Source organism: Elephantulus edwardii, unplaced genomic scaffold (genome assembly GCF_000299155.1).
Source record: "Elephantulus edwardii isolate Elephantulus edwardi_28Jun2011 unplaced genomic scaffold, EleEdw1.0 scaffold00066, whole genome shotgun sequence".
Classification (NCBI taxonomy): domain Eukaryota; kingdom Metazoa; phylum Chordata; class Mammalia; order Macroscelidea; family Macroscelididae; genus Elephantulus; species Elephantulus edwardii.
This window is the reverse complement of record NW_006399816.1, coordinates 3,335,998-3,354,046: the sequence shown is the minus strand read 5'-3', so window position 1 is coordinate 3,354,046 and position 18,049 is coordinate 3,335,998. Positions and strand designations below refer to the sequence as shown.

The 18,049-nt window shown below is 41.1% G+C and overlaps 1 protein-coding gene and 1 pseudogene across 1 annotated transcript in view; both read left to right on the top strand.

The window, feature by feature from the left end:
• The window catches only part of NRG4 (neuregulin 4), a 98,177-nt gene extending 89,702 nt beyond the window's left edge, over positions 1-8,475 (top strand). Inside the window, exon 5 of the mRNA XM_006888371.1 lies at positions 8,393-8,475. Coding sequence (XP_006888433.1) covers positions 8,393-8,475 — 83 coding nt within the window. The remainder of the gene's footprint in view (positions 1-8,392) is intronic.
• A 49-nt stretch (positions 8,476-8,524) lies between these two features.
• LOC102859167 lies at positions 8,525-9,427 on the top strand (annotated as a pseudogene).
• Positions 9,428-18,049: the final 8,622 nt, after the last annotated feature.

Below are 18,049 nucleotides of genomic sequence, written 5' to 3'. Positions count from 1 at the left end.
CAACTTCCAACCAAGAAAAACCCTTCCCAATGTTTAATCATGCAGTGTGTTTCCTTGCTCTGTTCTGACCACTGCCTCCTGGTCCAAGTATGCACAATCAAATGTTCTGGGATTTTCATTCTTCTCAGAGTTAGCCACACCAGAACATAAGTCCTCTAATTTTTAGTTTTTGCATTCTGCAAAGCTATTTTTGTTCTGTTAGGGGCAACATGAAGAATTGGGTCAGCCAGACTCTAAACCCCTTTTCCCAGTTGTGAAGTTAACCTGAAATAATAGAAAGAAAGAGCAACAGTGTTTTTCAGGAATTATGAAAATAAGTGATCTTGGGATATTCTGTAGTGGTGGGTCTTCTGACCACCAAAAACCGGGGACTGGTACAGAAGTGATGCAGGGATACATGCAATGGTCAGATGCACCATCTGCCTGTGGATGGTATCCCTGCACATTGACCAAGTCACATAGTCCAGTACAGGTACTCTGAATCCACTCTCTCACAAATATCCATCAGGCCTTCATTCATCATTCATCTATTCACGAAATTTATATGAATTTAAGACAGTTGATCTTTTTTAGTTGAAGCTTCTCTTGTGGTTTCCATGAAAGTTTACAGGGCAAATTAGCTTCCCAACAAATTACACATTTACACATTTTGTTTTGTGACATTAGTTGCCATCTTCTCAGTGTAGGGTACTTTTCCCACTTGCCTGAGTTCTTTGTTTCCATTTGTTCTTTCTCCTGTTTCTGTCTGCTCCTGAGCTTTGTTTTGGGGCAGATGCTGCCCTTTTGGTTTGTGTGGTCATTCTGAGTAGTATATTCCTCAGGAGTATTGCTTGTTCATTATATTGTTGCTGTTGTGTACTATCACGTCAGAACTGACTTAGCTGACTCTCCAGCAGGTTTTCAGAGGCTGTAAATTGCACAGGAGGAGACTGTATATCTTTCTCTCATGGAGCAGATAGATAGTGGATCCAAACCACATGCCTTTGGGTTGGCAGCACAACTCCTTACCAAAAAGCTACCAGAGCTGTATTCATTTATAGACCTGTCTGTTGTTTGGCTGAAAGATGTCCTGGGGCTTCTTCAGTCAGATTTGATGGATGTCTGAAGGCCATAGTCTTTTATGTACCAGAAAGTTTGATCTGCTTGCTTGTTTTCTTTTTTTCCCCCCTACACTTTCTGCTACTCTGTCTAGGGCCTTCTCCCAGTTGAAGCAATTGATACTGGTAGTTGAGCACCAGTATTTTCATCTCAAGCTAGTGGAGGCTGTGGTTTATCTTTTATAGTCCATTTATCCTTTGTACTAATTGTCTCTCATAGTTTTGTTTATTAATCAATTGACTCTCTTTAGAACAATTTTAGATTTATTTTTTTAAAATTTGAATTTATAGCACAGAGAATTACCATGTACTCTTTTCCCTCTGCTTCTAACAAGTTCCTCTATTATCAACATCAGTAGAGGGTATGTTTATTGTAATAAAATAAAATCTACTTTATTATTTTTATCATTATAGTATACATTAGTAGTTGTTGTTGTTACGTGCCGTCAAGTCACTTGGGACTCATAGCAGCACTACGTACAACAGCCCTAAACTCTGCTCGGTCCTGTGCCAATCGCACTATCTATGACACACCCATCCCGATTACCCCAGTCACTGAATCAATCCACCTCATAGAGGGCCTTTCTCTCCTGCACCGTCCCTCCACCCTCCCAAGCATGATGTCCCTCTCCAAGGACTGGTCCCTCCTTACAACATGTCCAAAGTATGTCAGACAAAGCCTCAGAATCTTTGTCTCCAAGGAGCAGCCCGGTTTAACGATGATGAATCTGTTTGTTTTCTTAGCAGTCCGTGGTAGTAGTAAAACCTGCACTTGATATTAGAACTTTCACTGTGTTGGCAGTTGGTAGGTTGTTACAAATGCATAGTTCCATACGTATATCCCCCCTTACATAGTCATTTCTCTACACTTCATGCCCTGTGCTCTGCTTCCTTACACCTCCAGCCCCAAACCCTGGAAAACACTGGTCTTTTCACTCTGCCTATGGTTTGGATTTTCCAGAATGTCACCTAGTTTAAATCATCTAATATAAAGCATTTTCAAACTGACTCCTCTAAGTCTATGCATATCCAGAGCATACGTGTGTATACATATATTTTGTTTTCCCTTAGTATTTCTTTTTGTTGCTGCTTTTCTTCTCTGTGTTTACATTGCTCATTTGTTCTTGGATATTGTCCTTTTTCTGTTGGCACCCTTAACATATTAATCAGTGATTTAAAACTTCCTACTTATTAATCTTATTAATTATGAGATCCATATCATATGTGAGTCTGGATCTGATGCTTGATTTGTATTTTTGTTCTGTGGGTGGTTTGTTCTTTGGCTTTTGTTTTCCTGTTTGCCCTTTAATATACCTTGCTGTTTTCTGTTGAAAGCTGGATGTGTTGTTTTGGTGGTGTTCTTTGCAGCATTGTACGTTGCTAACCAAAAGTTGAAGAAGTGGTTTGAATCCGCCATCAGCTCCTTATGAGAAAGAAGAGCAGTCTTCTCTCATTAAGATTTACATTAAGCTACAGCTGTAGCTCTGTGTGCAGTGTCAATATCATAGCCAGTGAGGTTTATCTGAGACACAATTATTGCTAATTGGGGAAAAAAAACCCACATTTACAGCTTCAGAATCTGACAAAGGGAGTCAGCTCAGTGTTGTGAGTTTGCATGTCTTTCATTTTAATAGGAACGAGATTGATCAGTCTCTTAGTTTGGTTTTTTAAAACATATTTCTATTTATCATTTTCTCATAGTGAGCTGTAGTCTTCTTTTTACCTAATAAGGTCATTTTAGAGTGGTAGTATATTGCAGTTAATCAGCTTCCCACCCACAGCTGATTGCAAATGAAATCAGAAACAGTTAATCAGCTTACATTTGATTGCTAACACAATCAGAAGCACCCAACCAGTTTACACCCAACTTTCAAGTACATAAAAAACACCCTCCAGGATCCAACTTCGCTGCCAAGCTGGAAGCTCACCCGACTCACCTGACTTTTAAATACAAAGGCCTACCCACCAGATCCTGTTTGCTTGCACAAGAGTCTTCCCACCCACAGCTGATTTTAAACGAAATCAGAAACACTTCATCAGCTGGTACCATGGCTCCAGGGATATCATTGCTGATGTCAGAAGGATCTTGACTGAAAGTAAGGTATACCAGAAGAATGTCTACTTGTGCTTTATTGACTATACAAGGGCATATGACTATTCTGATAATGACAACTTGTGGCTGACATTGAGAAGAATGGGAATTCCAGAGCACTTCATTGTGCTCAGGCAAAAACTATACCTTGATCAAGAGGCTGTTGTGCAAATGGAGCAGGGGAGCACTGCGTGGTTTGGAATTGGGAGGGGAGTGTGCCAGGATTGTATTCTCTCTCCATACCTATTCAGTCTATATACTGGGAAAATTATCCGATAAGCTGGACTCTGTGAGGAGGAATGTGGCATCAGGATTGGAGGGAGACTCATCAGTAACCTGTGTTATGCAGATCACAAAATCTTGCTTGCTGAAAGTGAGGAGGATTTGAAGCACTTGTTGGAGAAGATCAAGGAATTCAGTCTTCGGTATGGATTGCATCTCAGTGTCAGTAAAACAAAGATTCTTACCATTGGTGGGAGATAGAGCATCATGATGAATGGAAAGGAGATTGAAACTGTCAACAACTTCATCTTGCTTGGATTCGCAGTTAACAACACCCTTGGTACCAGCAATCACTAAATAAGGGGATGCATTGCAGTCTAAAAATCTATAGTTAGGGACCTCTCCAAATTATTAAGTAGTGATGTCAGTTTGAAGACTAACATATATTCAGTCTATTCAATATATATTCAGGCCATAGTCTTTCCGATTACTAGCTATGCATCCAAGAGCCGGACAGTGAATAAGGATGACAGAAAAAGAATAGACTCCTTTGAGCTGTGGTGTTGGAGAAGGGCCTGAACACCCATTCTCTTGGATGACCAAGAGAAAAAACCAGAAATATCTTGGACAGGGTGCAGCCAGAGTGCTCTTGAGAGGCAAGAATGATGAGGCTTTGACTCACATACTTTGGACATGTTGCTAGGAGGTGCTATTCCTTGGAGAATGACAGGATGTTGGGAAGGGTGGAGGGTTGGCAAAGGAGAGGAAGACCCTTAACCAAATATATTGATACAGTGACTACTGCAATGGGCTCTTGTGTGTCAGGAAGAGTGAGGATGGCGCAGGACAGAACAGGGTTCAGATCTTTTGTTCACAGAGTCACTATGAGTCATGTTCAAGTCAGTGGCACCTATCAACAACAGTGATAATACATTGCCCTAATGGGTTTTTAAATATTTTTATATTAGTTTGCTGTTAGTGTAAAGATTTGTATTAATCTGGCTAGTTGCTGAATTGTTTACTGTCATTATAGATGCCAAAATCTTCCATTTTCTTGTTTTCTTCTTCTTATGTCTTTGGTTTCTCCCCAAGACCTTCTTAGTAGAGAGTTTGTATCTTGACGTTTTCTGAGTTGTAAACCCTATCATACTGGAGCCCTGTTGGTATAGTGGTGAGGTATTGGGGAAGGGAAGCATTCTGTAAGTTTATGACAGAATTTAAGTTTTTAGGTGGGCCTGAATGGACCCTAGATTGTAACTTTGAAAACATTTCTTAGTCTCTTTTCCACTCCACCCCCTTGACGAAATAAGAAGGCTAGAAAACCGTCTTGTTCAGGTTTTTACTATGCTAGCCTAAAGGCAGATGGTTCAAACCCATCAGCTGCTCCATGGGAAAAGGATGCACAGTCTCCATCCATGGGATTTATAGCCTCTAAAGACTCTGTGAAGGATCAGCTCTGTGTTGGTTCTGGCTCAACAGTAATGAGTTTGAGGTATTTTTGCTTTTGTTTTTGTTTTCTTTTAGGTCAGATAAGGGAGCTCTGAGCTCTGGAGTTTTAGTGGTAAGGAATTGCACTGCCATTGTAAAGGTACACGGTTCAAAGCCCTAAGGGTTATTTGGAGGTGTATTAATGAAGTTATTAACTGTCTTCTCTCTTGATAAACCAATGTCCCTTAGCCAGGGATGACTTTGCCCCGTCCTTGCTCCCTCCCTGAAGAACGTGGCAATGTCTGAAGACATTTCTAGTTGTCATAAGTGGGAGATGCTACTGGGGGCATCTAGTGAAAGGAGGTCAGGGAAACAATTAAACAGCCCATAATGTGTAAGGGAGTCAACAAAAAATCACTTGCTTGGTTAGGGTGGGAGTCAGGGAAAATCCTGAGGTCACAGAGGTTGGGGTGGGGGGGAGTGAAGGAATTGGGAAGGATCCATTGGGGACCTGAAAAGAATGGGTGATAGTGGTCTTAGATCAATGGGATTGGTTTTATAATACACAATGTATGGGACTGATTGCATGGAACACAATGTGAACAAAGGAATGTGTGAAACACAGTGTATATGAGTGAAATACAATGTATATGAATTGCATATGCAAACCAATATAAATTTATAAAAATATAAGAACAAGTATTTGCTCTGAATAAATCATTGAGTGTACAAAATTTTTTAAATGTCACTTGCTCAAAACATCTAGAAAGATGATGAATAAAGAGATGTTTGGATAGTATAGACCAGCTAGATCTGACAGACATACACAGACCACCACCCAGCAGCATCTCCACTTATCTCCCCAGGAAGGACCACAGAGCACATCTCAGTAAAATGAAAAGGTTGAAATCCTACAAACTGCTCCTAGCATAGGAGAAACCAGAAATTTACAACAAAAGGAAACCTAAGAAATATACAAATACATTGAAAAGAAATACATTACTCAACAGCTAATGGGTAAAGGAAGTAAAAAGTATATAGAAACAGAATTGAATAGAAAAAATATATATACATAAAATGGAATTTTTCAATCATAAAGAAAAATGAAGTCCTGAGACAAACTACAACATGGATAAACCTTGAAAAATGTTATGTTGAATTAAGTATATAAGCCACAAAAGGACTAACATTAAATGGTCTCACTTACATGAAATAGCTGACAAGCAAAGGTGTATAGACCAAAGATCTTGGGTTGACAGTGGAGAATCATTGCTGAAGGAACACTTACAGAGGACGGAAAAACCTATGAATGGTCAAAAATGTGGTGACTACACAGTAGGATGATCATAAATAATTATCACTAAATTAGACCAAAAATGTTGAAATGACACAAGTTTCATGATACATATTTTTATTAAAGACACGGCAAAATTATCTAGCAAAATACAGTAGAGCCAAAGTTGAGAAACCCTGTATTAAAATCTGTTAGTCCATGAAAATAAGTTCTATTATTCCTGTGATTCTAGTACTGTGGTGCCTTGAACAGATGATGTATTAGGTACTTGTGCTAGGTGAATTTTGATAGCATGTTAAAATGTCAAGACATTGATTCCAAATTCTCTTAAATCTGATTGTGTTGAAAATTAAAGTTACAAGGATATTTCCCCCCTATTTCTCCTAAATTTGAATTTTTTTAGGTTTATTTTTCTAGCTATGAAAGGGCAATGGCTTCTATACGGTTTGCGTATACAGTTGCTCTACCATTATTACTGCCTAGAAATTAAATATAAATACTGGTTTCTGCCCGTTTCCTCCTTTGTAGTTGCTGTTGTTAGGTGTCATCGAGTCGTGTATGACCCAGCACAATCCTGTGAACATAAGATCTGCCCCCTGTCCTCTCCAGCTCATCCTGGACACATTGCCCATTGCCACAGTGACTGTGTGAATCCATCTTGCTGAGGGTTTTCCTCTCCTTCGCAGACACTCCACCTTTCCAAGCATGTCCCTCTCCAAGAATAGCCTCTCCTAACTACATGCCCGAAGTATGTGAAATGAAGCTTCATCACCCTTACCTCCAAGGAGCACTCTGGTTGCACCTTCTCCAAGACTTATCTGTTCTTTAGGCAGTCTGTGGGATATTCAGTACTTTTCTCCAACACCACTATTCAAAGGTATCAATTCTTCTTCTGTCATCCTTATTCATTGTCCAGATCTCAGAGGCATAGTGCTATAGCTTGAATGAGACTTCTTTTAAACTGACATCGTTGTTCTTTAGTACCCTAGAGAGGTCCTTGACAGCAGACATTCCCAAAGCAATATGTCTCCTAATCTCCTTACTGCTAGTTCCAAGGGTGTTGATTGTGGATCTAAGTAGATGAAGTTGTTGACCATTTCAATCTTTTCTCTATCAATCATGCTGTTGCCTTTTTGCCCAGTAATGAGGATTTTTTGTTTTCTTAATGTTGAGATGTAATTGTAGGCTTTAATCCTTGATGCAGTCATCAGAACAGAGCAGGGAAACACTGCATGGTTCAGAATCGAGAAGGGTATACACCCAGGGATGTGTCCTATCTCCATTCCTTTTCAACCTACATGCAGAACAAATTATCCAGGAGGCTAGGATCTATGAGGAAGAATGTGGCATCAGGATTAGGGGCAGACTCATCAACAGTCTGCATTATGCAGATGACACAACCCTGGTTTCTGAAACTGAGGAGGACCTGAAGCGCGTTCTGCAGAAGGTCAAGGACTACAGCCTTCAAAATAGCTTGAAGCTCAACATCAGGAAAACAAAAATTCTCACCACTGGGTCACTTGGCAGAATCATGGATGGTGAAGAGATTGAGATTGTTTAACAGCTTTAATTTACTTGACTCCACAACCAACACTCTTGGTACCAGCAGCCAGGAAACTAAAAGACTAATTGCACTGGGAATGTCTGCTATCAGAGACCTCTTCAAAGTACTGAAGAGCATCAAGGTGCACTTGATCCAGGCCATAGGCTTTGCAATTACTTGCTATGCATCAGAAAGCTTGACAATAACTAAGGATGATAGAAGAAGAATTGATGCCTTTAATCTGTAGTGCTGGAGAAGAGTATTGAATACCCCAAGGCCTGCTGCTAAGAGAACAAATAGATTCATCCTAGAGAGGGTGAGACCAGGCTGCTCCTTGGAGGCAAGGATTCTGAAGCTTCATCTGACATGCTTTGGACATGTTGCAAGGAGGGACCAGTCCTTGGAAAGGGGTATTAATTTTGGGAAGGTGGAGGGACAGTGCAGGAGAGGAAAACCCTCGATGAGATGGATTGATTCAGTGACTGGGGTAATGGGGGTAGGTGTGTCAGAGACAATAATATTGGCACAGGATAGAGCAGGGTTTGGGGCTGTTGAACCTAGGACCGCAGGTGACCTGACGGCTCATAACAATCCTTGATCTTCTATAGTAAATGCTTCAGGTCCTTCTTTCTTTCAGCAAAGAAGGTTGTATCATCTGCATAACATGGGTTGATGAATTTTCCTCAAATCTTCATGCCACATTCTTCTTCATAAAGTCCAGCTTCTCCCCTCGATCCCGCGCCTGCGCCGCGTGCACCGACCGGCCTCCAGCTCCCCGGCGGGAGGTTTCTCTACATGAGTAGATAAGAATAAATTTGCAAGTAGAAGAGACCTAGCGTCTTTTCAGGATGTCTGAAGATGAAGAAAAAGTGAAATTACGCCGTCTTGAGCCAGCTATCCAGAAGTTCATTAAGGTAGTAATCCCAACAGATCTGGAGAGGTTAAGGAAACACCAGATAAATATTGAGAAGTACCAGAGGTGCAGAATCTGGGACAAGTTGCACGAAGAGCATATCAATGCAGGATGTACAGTTCAGCAACTCCATTCCGATATTCGAGAAATGGAGAAGCTTTGTTTGAAAGTTCAAAAAGATGACCTAGGACTTCTGAGAAGAATGATAGATCCAGTTAAAGAAGAAGCATCGGCAGCAACAGCAGAATTTCTCCAGCTCCGTTTGGAATCAATAGAAAATCTTAAACAGTTTAATGATGAAGAAAGTGTATTGCAGCCTTCTTTGACCAGATCTATGACTGCTGGTGAAACATTTCAAAGTGCTGAAGCTGAAGCTAGTCCTCAGAGTTTGACTCAGATATACGCGCTGCCTGAAATTCTTCGTGATGAAAATGCTGCAGAATCGTGGGAAACCTTAGAAGCAGACTTAGTTGAACTTAGCCAACTCATCACTGAATTCTCTCTACTAGTGAATTCTCAGCAGAAGATTGACAGCATTGAAGACCATGTCAACAGTGCTGCTGTGAATGTTGAAGAGGGAACCAAAAACTTGGGGAAGGCTGCAGAGTACAAGCTGGCAGCTCTGCCTGTGGCAGGTGCACTCATCAGAGGAGTGGTAGGGGGTCCGATTGGCCTCCTTGCAGGCTTCAAAGTCGCAGGAATTTCAGCTGCACTTGGTGGTGGGGTGTTGGGTTTCACAGGTGGAAAATTGATACAAAGAAGGAAACAGAAAATGATGGAGAAGCTCACTTCCAGCTGCCCGGATCTTCCCAGCCAAAGTGACAAGAAATGCCGTTAAAAATCAGACTTCAGCATTGTTGGCACCAACGCACCTATCCAATGTCCTGGCTGCTGCTGCAGACACTCGGACCTATCCAATGTCCTGGCTGCTGCTGCAGACACTCGGTCAACTTTTGAAACAAAAATATATCAAGAGAGTGACCGTAGATGATTGAATTGTGATAAGTGGGTCTATTTTGTTGTTTGCTGGGGTATTACTGGCAAAGTCGAGATTGAAGAGCTGGGACTGAGGATGATGTCTAATGTCTGTCAGATACAGATTCAGAACTGCCAAGGAGCATCATTTCTTCCTGCACATGTGAAAACGGAACTTCTCATTCTGATGGGGATTTGACATGTGTTGGAATGGAAGAACAATTTCTTCCATAATTGCTGTTTCTTCTATAACACTAATTCAGAGTCTCTAAGGTCAAACCTATTTGTAGATTATTTTGCCCTGTTTTCAAGACCAGAAGAGATTGATAAGAGCCTTATCAGGTAGATCAGTATAGGTAGCATCGGAGGACAGGTGAACTTGATAATAGATCCAGTTGGTGAAACCTATTGTGTTGTGAAACCCCCCAGTTTTCTGGTTAAGGAAATGAATAGTGAAAGAAAACAGAGAAACAAACAAAAAAAAAAGTCCAGCTTCTCAGGTGATTGGCTCAGCATACAGATTAAGTATGGAGAAAAGATAAGAGCCCTGACTCACACTTCCTTTAATATTAACCATGCAGTGTTCCCTTGCTCTGTTTATACAACAGCTTCTTGGTCTTGGTACAGATTTCATATAAGCAAAATCAAATGACCTGGAATTCTCATTCTTCTCAATTTTAGCTATTGTGTATTATGATCCACACAGTCACACACCTTTGCATAACCAATAAAATGCAGGTAAGACATTGTTCTGGTCTACACTTTCAGTCAAAACCCATCTGGCATCTCCAGTGTTATCTCTGGTGCTTTGGCCTCTTCTATACCCAGCTTGAACTTCTGGCAGTTCTCTTTTTACTAGCCATTTTTGGATGATCTTCAAAAATCTTTTGCTTGCATGTGATATTAATGATACCACTTGATAATTTCTTTTAATAATTTCTGTTGGATTGCCTTTCTTGGGAATGCGAACAAAGATTGCTTCTCATCAGCTGGCCAGCTAGCTCTTCTCTAAATTTCCTGCCACAGACTGGTGAGCATGTCCAGAGCTTTGTCTGTTAGTTGGAATATGTCATTTGGTATCCCATCAATTCCTGTGTTGTTGTTGTTATTATTTTGCCAATGCCTTAAATGCAGCTTGAACTTGTTCCCTCATCACCACTGGCTCTTTATCATATGCTATTTCCTGAACTATTTGTATCAGTCAGTTCTTTTTGGTATAGTGACTCTGTTTATTCCTTCTGCCATCTTTTGATGTTTCCTGGATCATTCAAGATTTTCTCCATAGTGTCTCTCATCTTGAATTTGTTGTTTAGCTTTTTCAACTTGAGAAATACTGAGCGAGTTCTTCCCTTTTTCTCCTTCAACAACAGCTCTTTCCAAATTCCATTATAATACTTTGCTCTGCCTTCTCACACTGCCCTCTGAAATCGTGTAAAAAAAGAAATGGAACATTCCAACATTAAGTGGAACATTTCAGGCATTAGTGAACTGAGATGGACTGGAGTTGGCCACTTTGAATCAGACAATATGATCTACTATGCCTGGAATGAAAAGATGAAGAGGAATGGTGTTGGAATTCATTGCTAAAAAGAGCACTGCAAGATCTGTCATTAAGTACAATGCTGTGAGTGACAGGATACTATCCATACACATACAACAAGGAAGACATAACATACAGCTGTTACTTTGCAGGTCTGAAATTGAGCCAACATGCAGTCAGGATGCATGAAAAATAACTAGTGACTAGAATGCTGAAGTTGGAGGCGAAACAGAAGGAATGGTATTGTAAATTATGGACTTGGGAACAGAAATGAGGCTAGAGACTGAATGACTGAATTTTGTACATTGAATGAATTATTCATCGCAAATACTTTTCTAAGAAACAAAGTTGACGACTATACACATGGACTCACCTGATGAACTGCACAGGAATCAGACTGGCTACATCTGTAGAAAAATCGTTGGAGTACAGTATCCGCAGTCAAAACCAGGTCAAGCGCTGAGCAGAACAGACCATGACTTACTCATGCGCAAGTGCAAATTGAAGCTGAAGAAAATTAAAATAAGTCCACAAGAACCAAAATATGACCGTGGGCCTATCCAACCTGAATTTAAAAATTATCTCAAGAATGTTTGAGGCATTGAACACTAATGATCAAAGACTATATGAACTGTGGGATGAGATTAAGGATAACATCCATGAAGAGGGTGTGCGGTCATTACAAAGACAGAGGAGGAAGACCAGACCAGAATGGATGCCAGAAGGGACTTAGAAAATTGCACTAGAGCATCGAGAAGCCAAGACAAAGAGATGCTGAAGTAAAAGAAAACCTGGGTGGTGGTGGTTGTTGTTGTTAGGTGTCATTGAGTCAAGTACAACTCATAGGGACCTACAAACAGCCGGCTGTCCTCATCTCTGACACATTAGAACCCATTGCTGAAGTCACTCTGTCAGTCCATCTCATTGGAGGTCTTCCTCTCCTTCACTGACTGTCTTTCCAAGCATGGTGTCCCTTTCCAAGGAATTGCCTTACCTAGACATATGTCCAGAGTATGAAACATGAAGCTTTGTCAACTTTGCCTCCAGCAAGCACTCTGGCTGTACCCTCTCTAAGACATATCTTTTTGTTCTTTTGGCCGTCCATGGGCTATTCAGCACTTTTCTCTAGCACTGTAACTCAAAGGCATCAATTCTTCTCTGTCATCCTTACTTATTTTCCAGCTCTCTGATGTACTGCAGGCGATTGAGATGACCATGGTGGCCTAAATCTGGCACACCTTAGTCTTCAAACTGGCATCACTGCTCTTCTGCATTTTGAAGAGGTTCCTGGCAGCAGACTTGCCCAGTGCAATACATCTCCTGATTTCCTGACTGCTGGTACCAAGGGTGTTGACTGTTGATCCGAGCAAGATGCACTTGACAAGCGTCAATCCTTTCTCCATCTCTCATGTTGACTCTTGGACCTGTGGTTACGTCCTTTAAAGTCTTGATGTTGAGATGTAACCTATACCGAAGGCTGTAGTCCTTCATCTTCTGCAGCAGGCATTTCATAATCCTCCTTGTGTTGCTTTCTTCCTCTTCCCCAATTAAAAAGGAAAGTTGCCTTTATTGGGGAGGCAGGGACACACTGGCCAGCAGCAGAACCACTAGGACTCCAAGTAGCAGAAAGGCCACAGGGCCGAGTGCTTCTGGGTTTTGTGAAGAGGGTGGGCGTTGGGTAAAATGCAGAAAACGCAGTAGTCAGTTGGGTAGCGGGGCTCAGCTTCTCCCGGTTTGGAACCTAAGGAGTCCAGTCTAATCCTTCCAGTATTGTACAGTGTAGCAGGGTCCTCAGGTACTTACTATTTCTGTCCAGTAGATAGCTTTACTTCCTGCTTGGGAAGGTCGGCTCAGTCTCATGGTATTTCTTTTTTTGCTTTTACAAATACGATTAATTTTTCTCCATATAAGAGGCTAGACATTCTAATTTGGGTTTCAGCTCTAGGGTAGGCATCCACTTTCTGTCTCTTGTTTCTAGACAAGGATTCCCTGTGCAAGGACCCTAGGCTAAAGGACAGATTTTATCTCCATTTCATTTTTCCCTCATGGTGTTTCTTTGCATGCTCCAGGAACTGAGTCAGTCTGCTTTCTATTCCTTTACGCCATCTAAGTCATCGATGGCCAGATGCTAGAAAGGCCCCCTAGGACTAAATCTTTGGAAGTGTTTTGCCTGGCTCCCATTACCAATCACAAAAGATGGACACTTGGTGATAGATCACAGCGTGTTGCCAATGCTTGCAGCCTCAGTGCTGCACTTGTACAGATGGCAGCTCAGGGAGAGAGGCCTCTTGGGGTCCGTGGAAAAGTCTGGGCCTTTTTCAATTCAACCTTAGATAGTTCCTTTTCACAGTCATAAACCTTTACCTAGGAGCTCTGGTGGCTTAGAAGTAAGAAGCTGCACTGCAATCCCGAAGGCACAGTTTAAATCCACTAACTGCTCTGCGGGAGAAGGATGGGCAGTCTCGTTCCGTGCGATTAACTGCCTCTGAAAACCCGCTGGAGGGTCAGCGATGGGTCAGTTTTTGACTCTATGGCATTCAGTAACAGCATCTAGCAAATCTTTGAAACAGATGGAGAGAACTGTATAAAAGGAACATATGATTAGGTATTTATTATTGGCATGACAAGAGTCCAGAATAAGAGCTGCATAGTAAAGTGTGTGTGTGGGGGCGGGGACATAATGACAAACTGTATAACAGTGAAAGAACTTTTCTCCAAAGAAAAAAGTGAACTGGGGAGGAGGGGGGGCAGGAAAGAAAATGTGTAACAATGAATGAATGGAAATCCAAACTCTTTAAAAACTTTCATAAAAAAAAAAAATAAAAAAAAAAACCAACAACCATCTTTACCTACTTCCAGGTATTATCCTAAGGGACCCTTCCTCCCATACTTCATGACATAGAAAAATGGACAGTTTAACAACAGAAAATATGACTTGAACTCCTTGGGAAGAGTCTGAACCAAATTTTTAGTGACAGAACCAAACAGGCAGGTCATTGTAGTTCAGATGCACAGATGCTGTCCTCCGGAAGGTGCTACTCTCAGCCTCTGCCACTAGGTGGCACCCGTGCTTAGGAGTTCCAGATAGGATGGCTTTCCAACCCTGAAATTCCTGGACAATCAGGAGTTATTTTATATGCTGCCACAGGCCATTTTCCACTTGGACAGAATCAACAATTAGGGCCATGAAAACAAAAGGGGAGGTAGTAACATAACAGGCAGACAGACAATAAAGCTGACTGACGGGGACCTTGGCCTGGTATAGGACTACCAGGAGGAGGTGAGGGGACACTCCAGCGGCTGCTTCCCTTGTCCCCAGGAAGAGGTGAAGGCTCAGTGGTCCATTCAAACCCAGGTAATGTATCCTAGCTAGCCTTGCCAGCTGTTACCAGTTAATCACTGTCAAACTTCTTAACCTTTAAAAAGAATGCAAGCAGAGGCTCAGGCTGAATTAAAGTAGGAAGTCACATTTACGAGAGACACACTGGCCATTGAGTCTGCTGCAGCCATGAAACACTCCACGAAGCTCCACAATCATCAACATTCTTGGCACCAGCAGTCAGGAAATCAAAAGATGAAACGCACTGGGAAAAGCTGTTGTCAGGGACCTCCTCCAGAGTACTGAGAAGCAACAATGTCAATCTAGATACCAAGGTGCACCTAATCCAGGCCATAGTCTTTTCAGTTACTTGCTATGCATCAGAGAGCTGGACAATGACTAAGGATGACAGAAAAGAATTGATGACTTTGAGTTGTGGTGCTGGAGAAGAGTCTTGAACATACCATCGACTGCGAAGAAAACAAATAGGTCTGTCTTGGAGAGGGTGAAACCAAGTTTCTCCTTGGAGGCTAGGATTCTGATGCTCTGTTTCACATGGCCAAGTGGGACCTGTCCAGGTAGGACCGACTGGAGGACATCATGCTGGGAAGGGTGAAGGGACAGCACAGGAGAGGAAGACCCAGGATGAGATGGACTGATAGAGTGACTAGGGCAATGGGGGTAGGTGTGTTGAGAGTGAGGCTGGCTCAAGACAGGGCACAGTTCAGAGCTATTGTACATAGGGTCACTGAGTCGCAGGCAACTCGACGGCACATGACATATTCTTATTTTTGCGTTTAAAAAAATTGACAAATTCTTTTACAATAACTTCTAGTAACACATTCATTATGTAAGTCCTGTTTTGTTCATTTAACAAGGATGCTATCACTATTACTTACTATGTTTTCTTTATTTTAGGATATTCCTTAAGCAGATTCATCTACCTACTCTCCCCATTTGAGAATCAAGTCAGTCATCCATAACCTCAGGATTTCTCATCAGGAGGTGTGGAGTGTTACTTTTGCACCACAGTGAGGTTTCTGACAAAACATCTCTATGTATTTACCTCAGTTTTTTCACAGGATTTTTTCAGTTTCACAAATGGTTGCAATGCATGTCATTTCTAGGAATTTATATTCTTTTATGCTATGTAGCAATAGTGTATTTTTAGCTGAGATTATTCCTTTAGTGCTTACTTTTAAGCCTTTCATACTTGTAGCAAAGTAGAAAGTTTTCGCTTTACTGGAGGCTTTTTCCTTACCCATACTACTTACTTTTATTATTTCTCTTGGGGCCCCCTGCTCCCTTGTTCAGAAACTCCATACCAAAGGGAGAGCCATGTGGCTAAACAGCTGTTATGTTCACAGCAGGCCCAAGTGTCTCAACTTTACCAAGGAATTTTGTAACAACGTGAAATCTTGTATGAAATGACCCTGTAGTAGACTTCCCTTTGAACAGTAATGGAGAACATTTCTTATGAATTTGAAAACAATAAAACAAGTTTTCAGGCAGAGGCTCATTTTCATGTTTTCAAAATTTATTTTCCTCTATTACGATTCAACAGACTCTTAAAGCTAATATTATCAAGGATAAAGAAGTTTTATAAAATATCTTACTCTTCTGTTATATAAACCAAGGACAAACATTTTGAAGTATTTTCTACTTGATAATGGGTACCAGTGTTAGACAGGCTCTGTCAGCATCAGACGTCTTTGGATTGTTCTCAGGAACTTAGGTTTAGAATGGCCTTTAAGATAAAGAAGCTCTTAAATATTTTTCATCACTATTCATCAGCAGATAAAAACCACTGGAGACAAGAATTGAGAGAACATGTTAAAACAGGAAAGCAAGAATAATGTTGATACATTTGATTTTACTTCCTTGCAAATTTTCTACTGTCCAGTTAGAACACAGAAGTAGATAATGTATTACAAAAGTGCCATATATTAGTTATATCACACTGTATTATGTCAGATGTGCCACTGTAAGGAGATCCTGTAACAAACACTTAAAAATACTGCTTGCTTAAACAATACTGGTGTTAGTTTCTGTCTGAAATACAATCTAGACGCAGGCAGTTTTGTTCCACAAAGTTTTTATAGGGGCTCAAGGTCTTTCCATGTGGTTTCTCACTCAAAAGGGTAACACTGTCCCTCTGCAGAGTTCAGAATGGTGAAGGAGGCCCAGCATAGCCACACCACCACTCCAAATGACGCTGGTTTCCCCTCACACCCTGGCCAGAGCAGAGCCAGAGCTGCAAGGAAGCCTGGAAGTACTGCTGACTCCAGGGAGGCCCATCCCAACCAAAACCCCAGGGGGTTCCACCACTACACACACAGGAATGAGGGGCTACTGGGGAACTGGCACTCTGCACACGTAATTCAAGTATTTGTAAAACTGGAAATTCATACTTGAAAATAATTCAAATGAGAATATACCAAGACTTACTAGCTGACAAAATACTTGGTATTTTCTTTCACAAAGAATTTTATACTTACTTATTTACACACCAAAAGTAATAAAATACAAAATGTTATCTGAATGAGTTACCAAGGGGTATTTTATTGGTATAAAACCAAATAAGAGGGAGCTCTGGTGACCTAGTGGCAAGAAGCTGCACTGCAATCCCAGAGGTACATGGTTCGAATCCACCAGATGCTCTGCTGAAGGAGGAAGGGCAATCTCCTCCTGTACCAGTCAGATCTGATTTGATGGTACACACACAAAAAAACAATAAATTAAAAAAAAAATTTTTTTTTTAAAAATAAAATAAGGTGACATAGTTCTCTGGTCTGCCAATTATCTATATTGTTTTTTTTTCCCCTTGCTATTTCTTTACTAAAAAAGAAAAAAAAAATCCTTAAGTTGCAAAATATTTCTTTATTAGTCTTAGCACCTTATCTGACTAAACTTTAGACAACCTAAACAAACAAAAATAGTTCATTTCCATCAAGCAAAAAGTCAGTAATGATTTTATTACAGTTTTTTTTTGGGAAAATAAACTCACACAACTGGTAATGCAGAGAGAGTTCTCAAACCAACTGTGTAGTTTTCTCCTCTATTAAGGGACAGTATCACGATTCTGCATAAAGGCCTCCTGAATCTCTGAGGTGGCTGTGGAATGTCTCAGCTCTCCATCCTGCTGGCAAAGCTCCTTGGATCTTCCCAATCAGGAACACTGGCTAAGGTCATTCTACACAGTAAGGAACTACACTGCCAGAACAAAGGTACATAGTTCAAATCCACCAGCTGCTCTGTGGGAGAAAAACGGGCAGTCTCCTCTCAACGATGTACTGCCTCTGAAAATCCACTGGAGGGTCCACTTGGGTCCTTTCCAACTGGACGGTACACACCACCACAGCAGCTGCTGTCTGGTGCAGCAGACCTGTAGTCCGTTTGCTTGTGTCTGATGCAAAAGCTCTCAATTCTTGTCTTCCCTTGTATTACACACAATTTGTCTTCCATCTAATGTATTAAGCTACCCCAGTATGGTTTTTAGAGAATCAATCAAAGTTATGGAACAAATATACCTAAAATTATTTGTTTGAAACACACATTTCCCCCAAATTCCCATTTTCTGGAAAAGGCAGAACCCAGAGGTTACGCACATGACTTTAAAGGGGGCT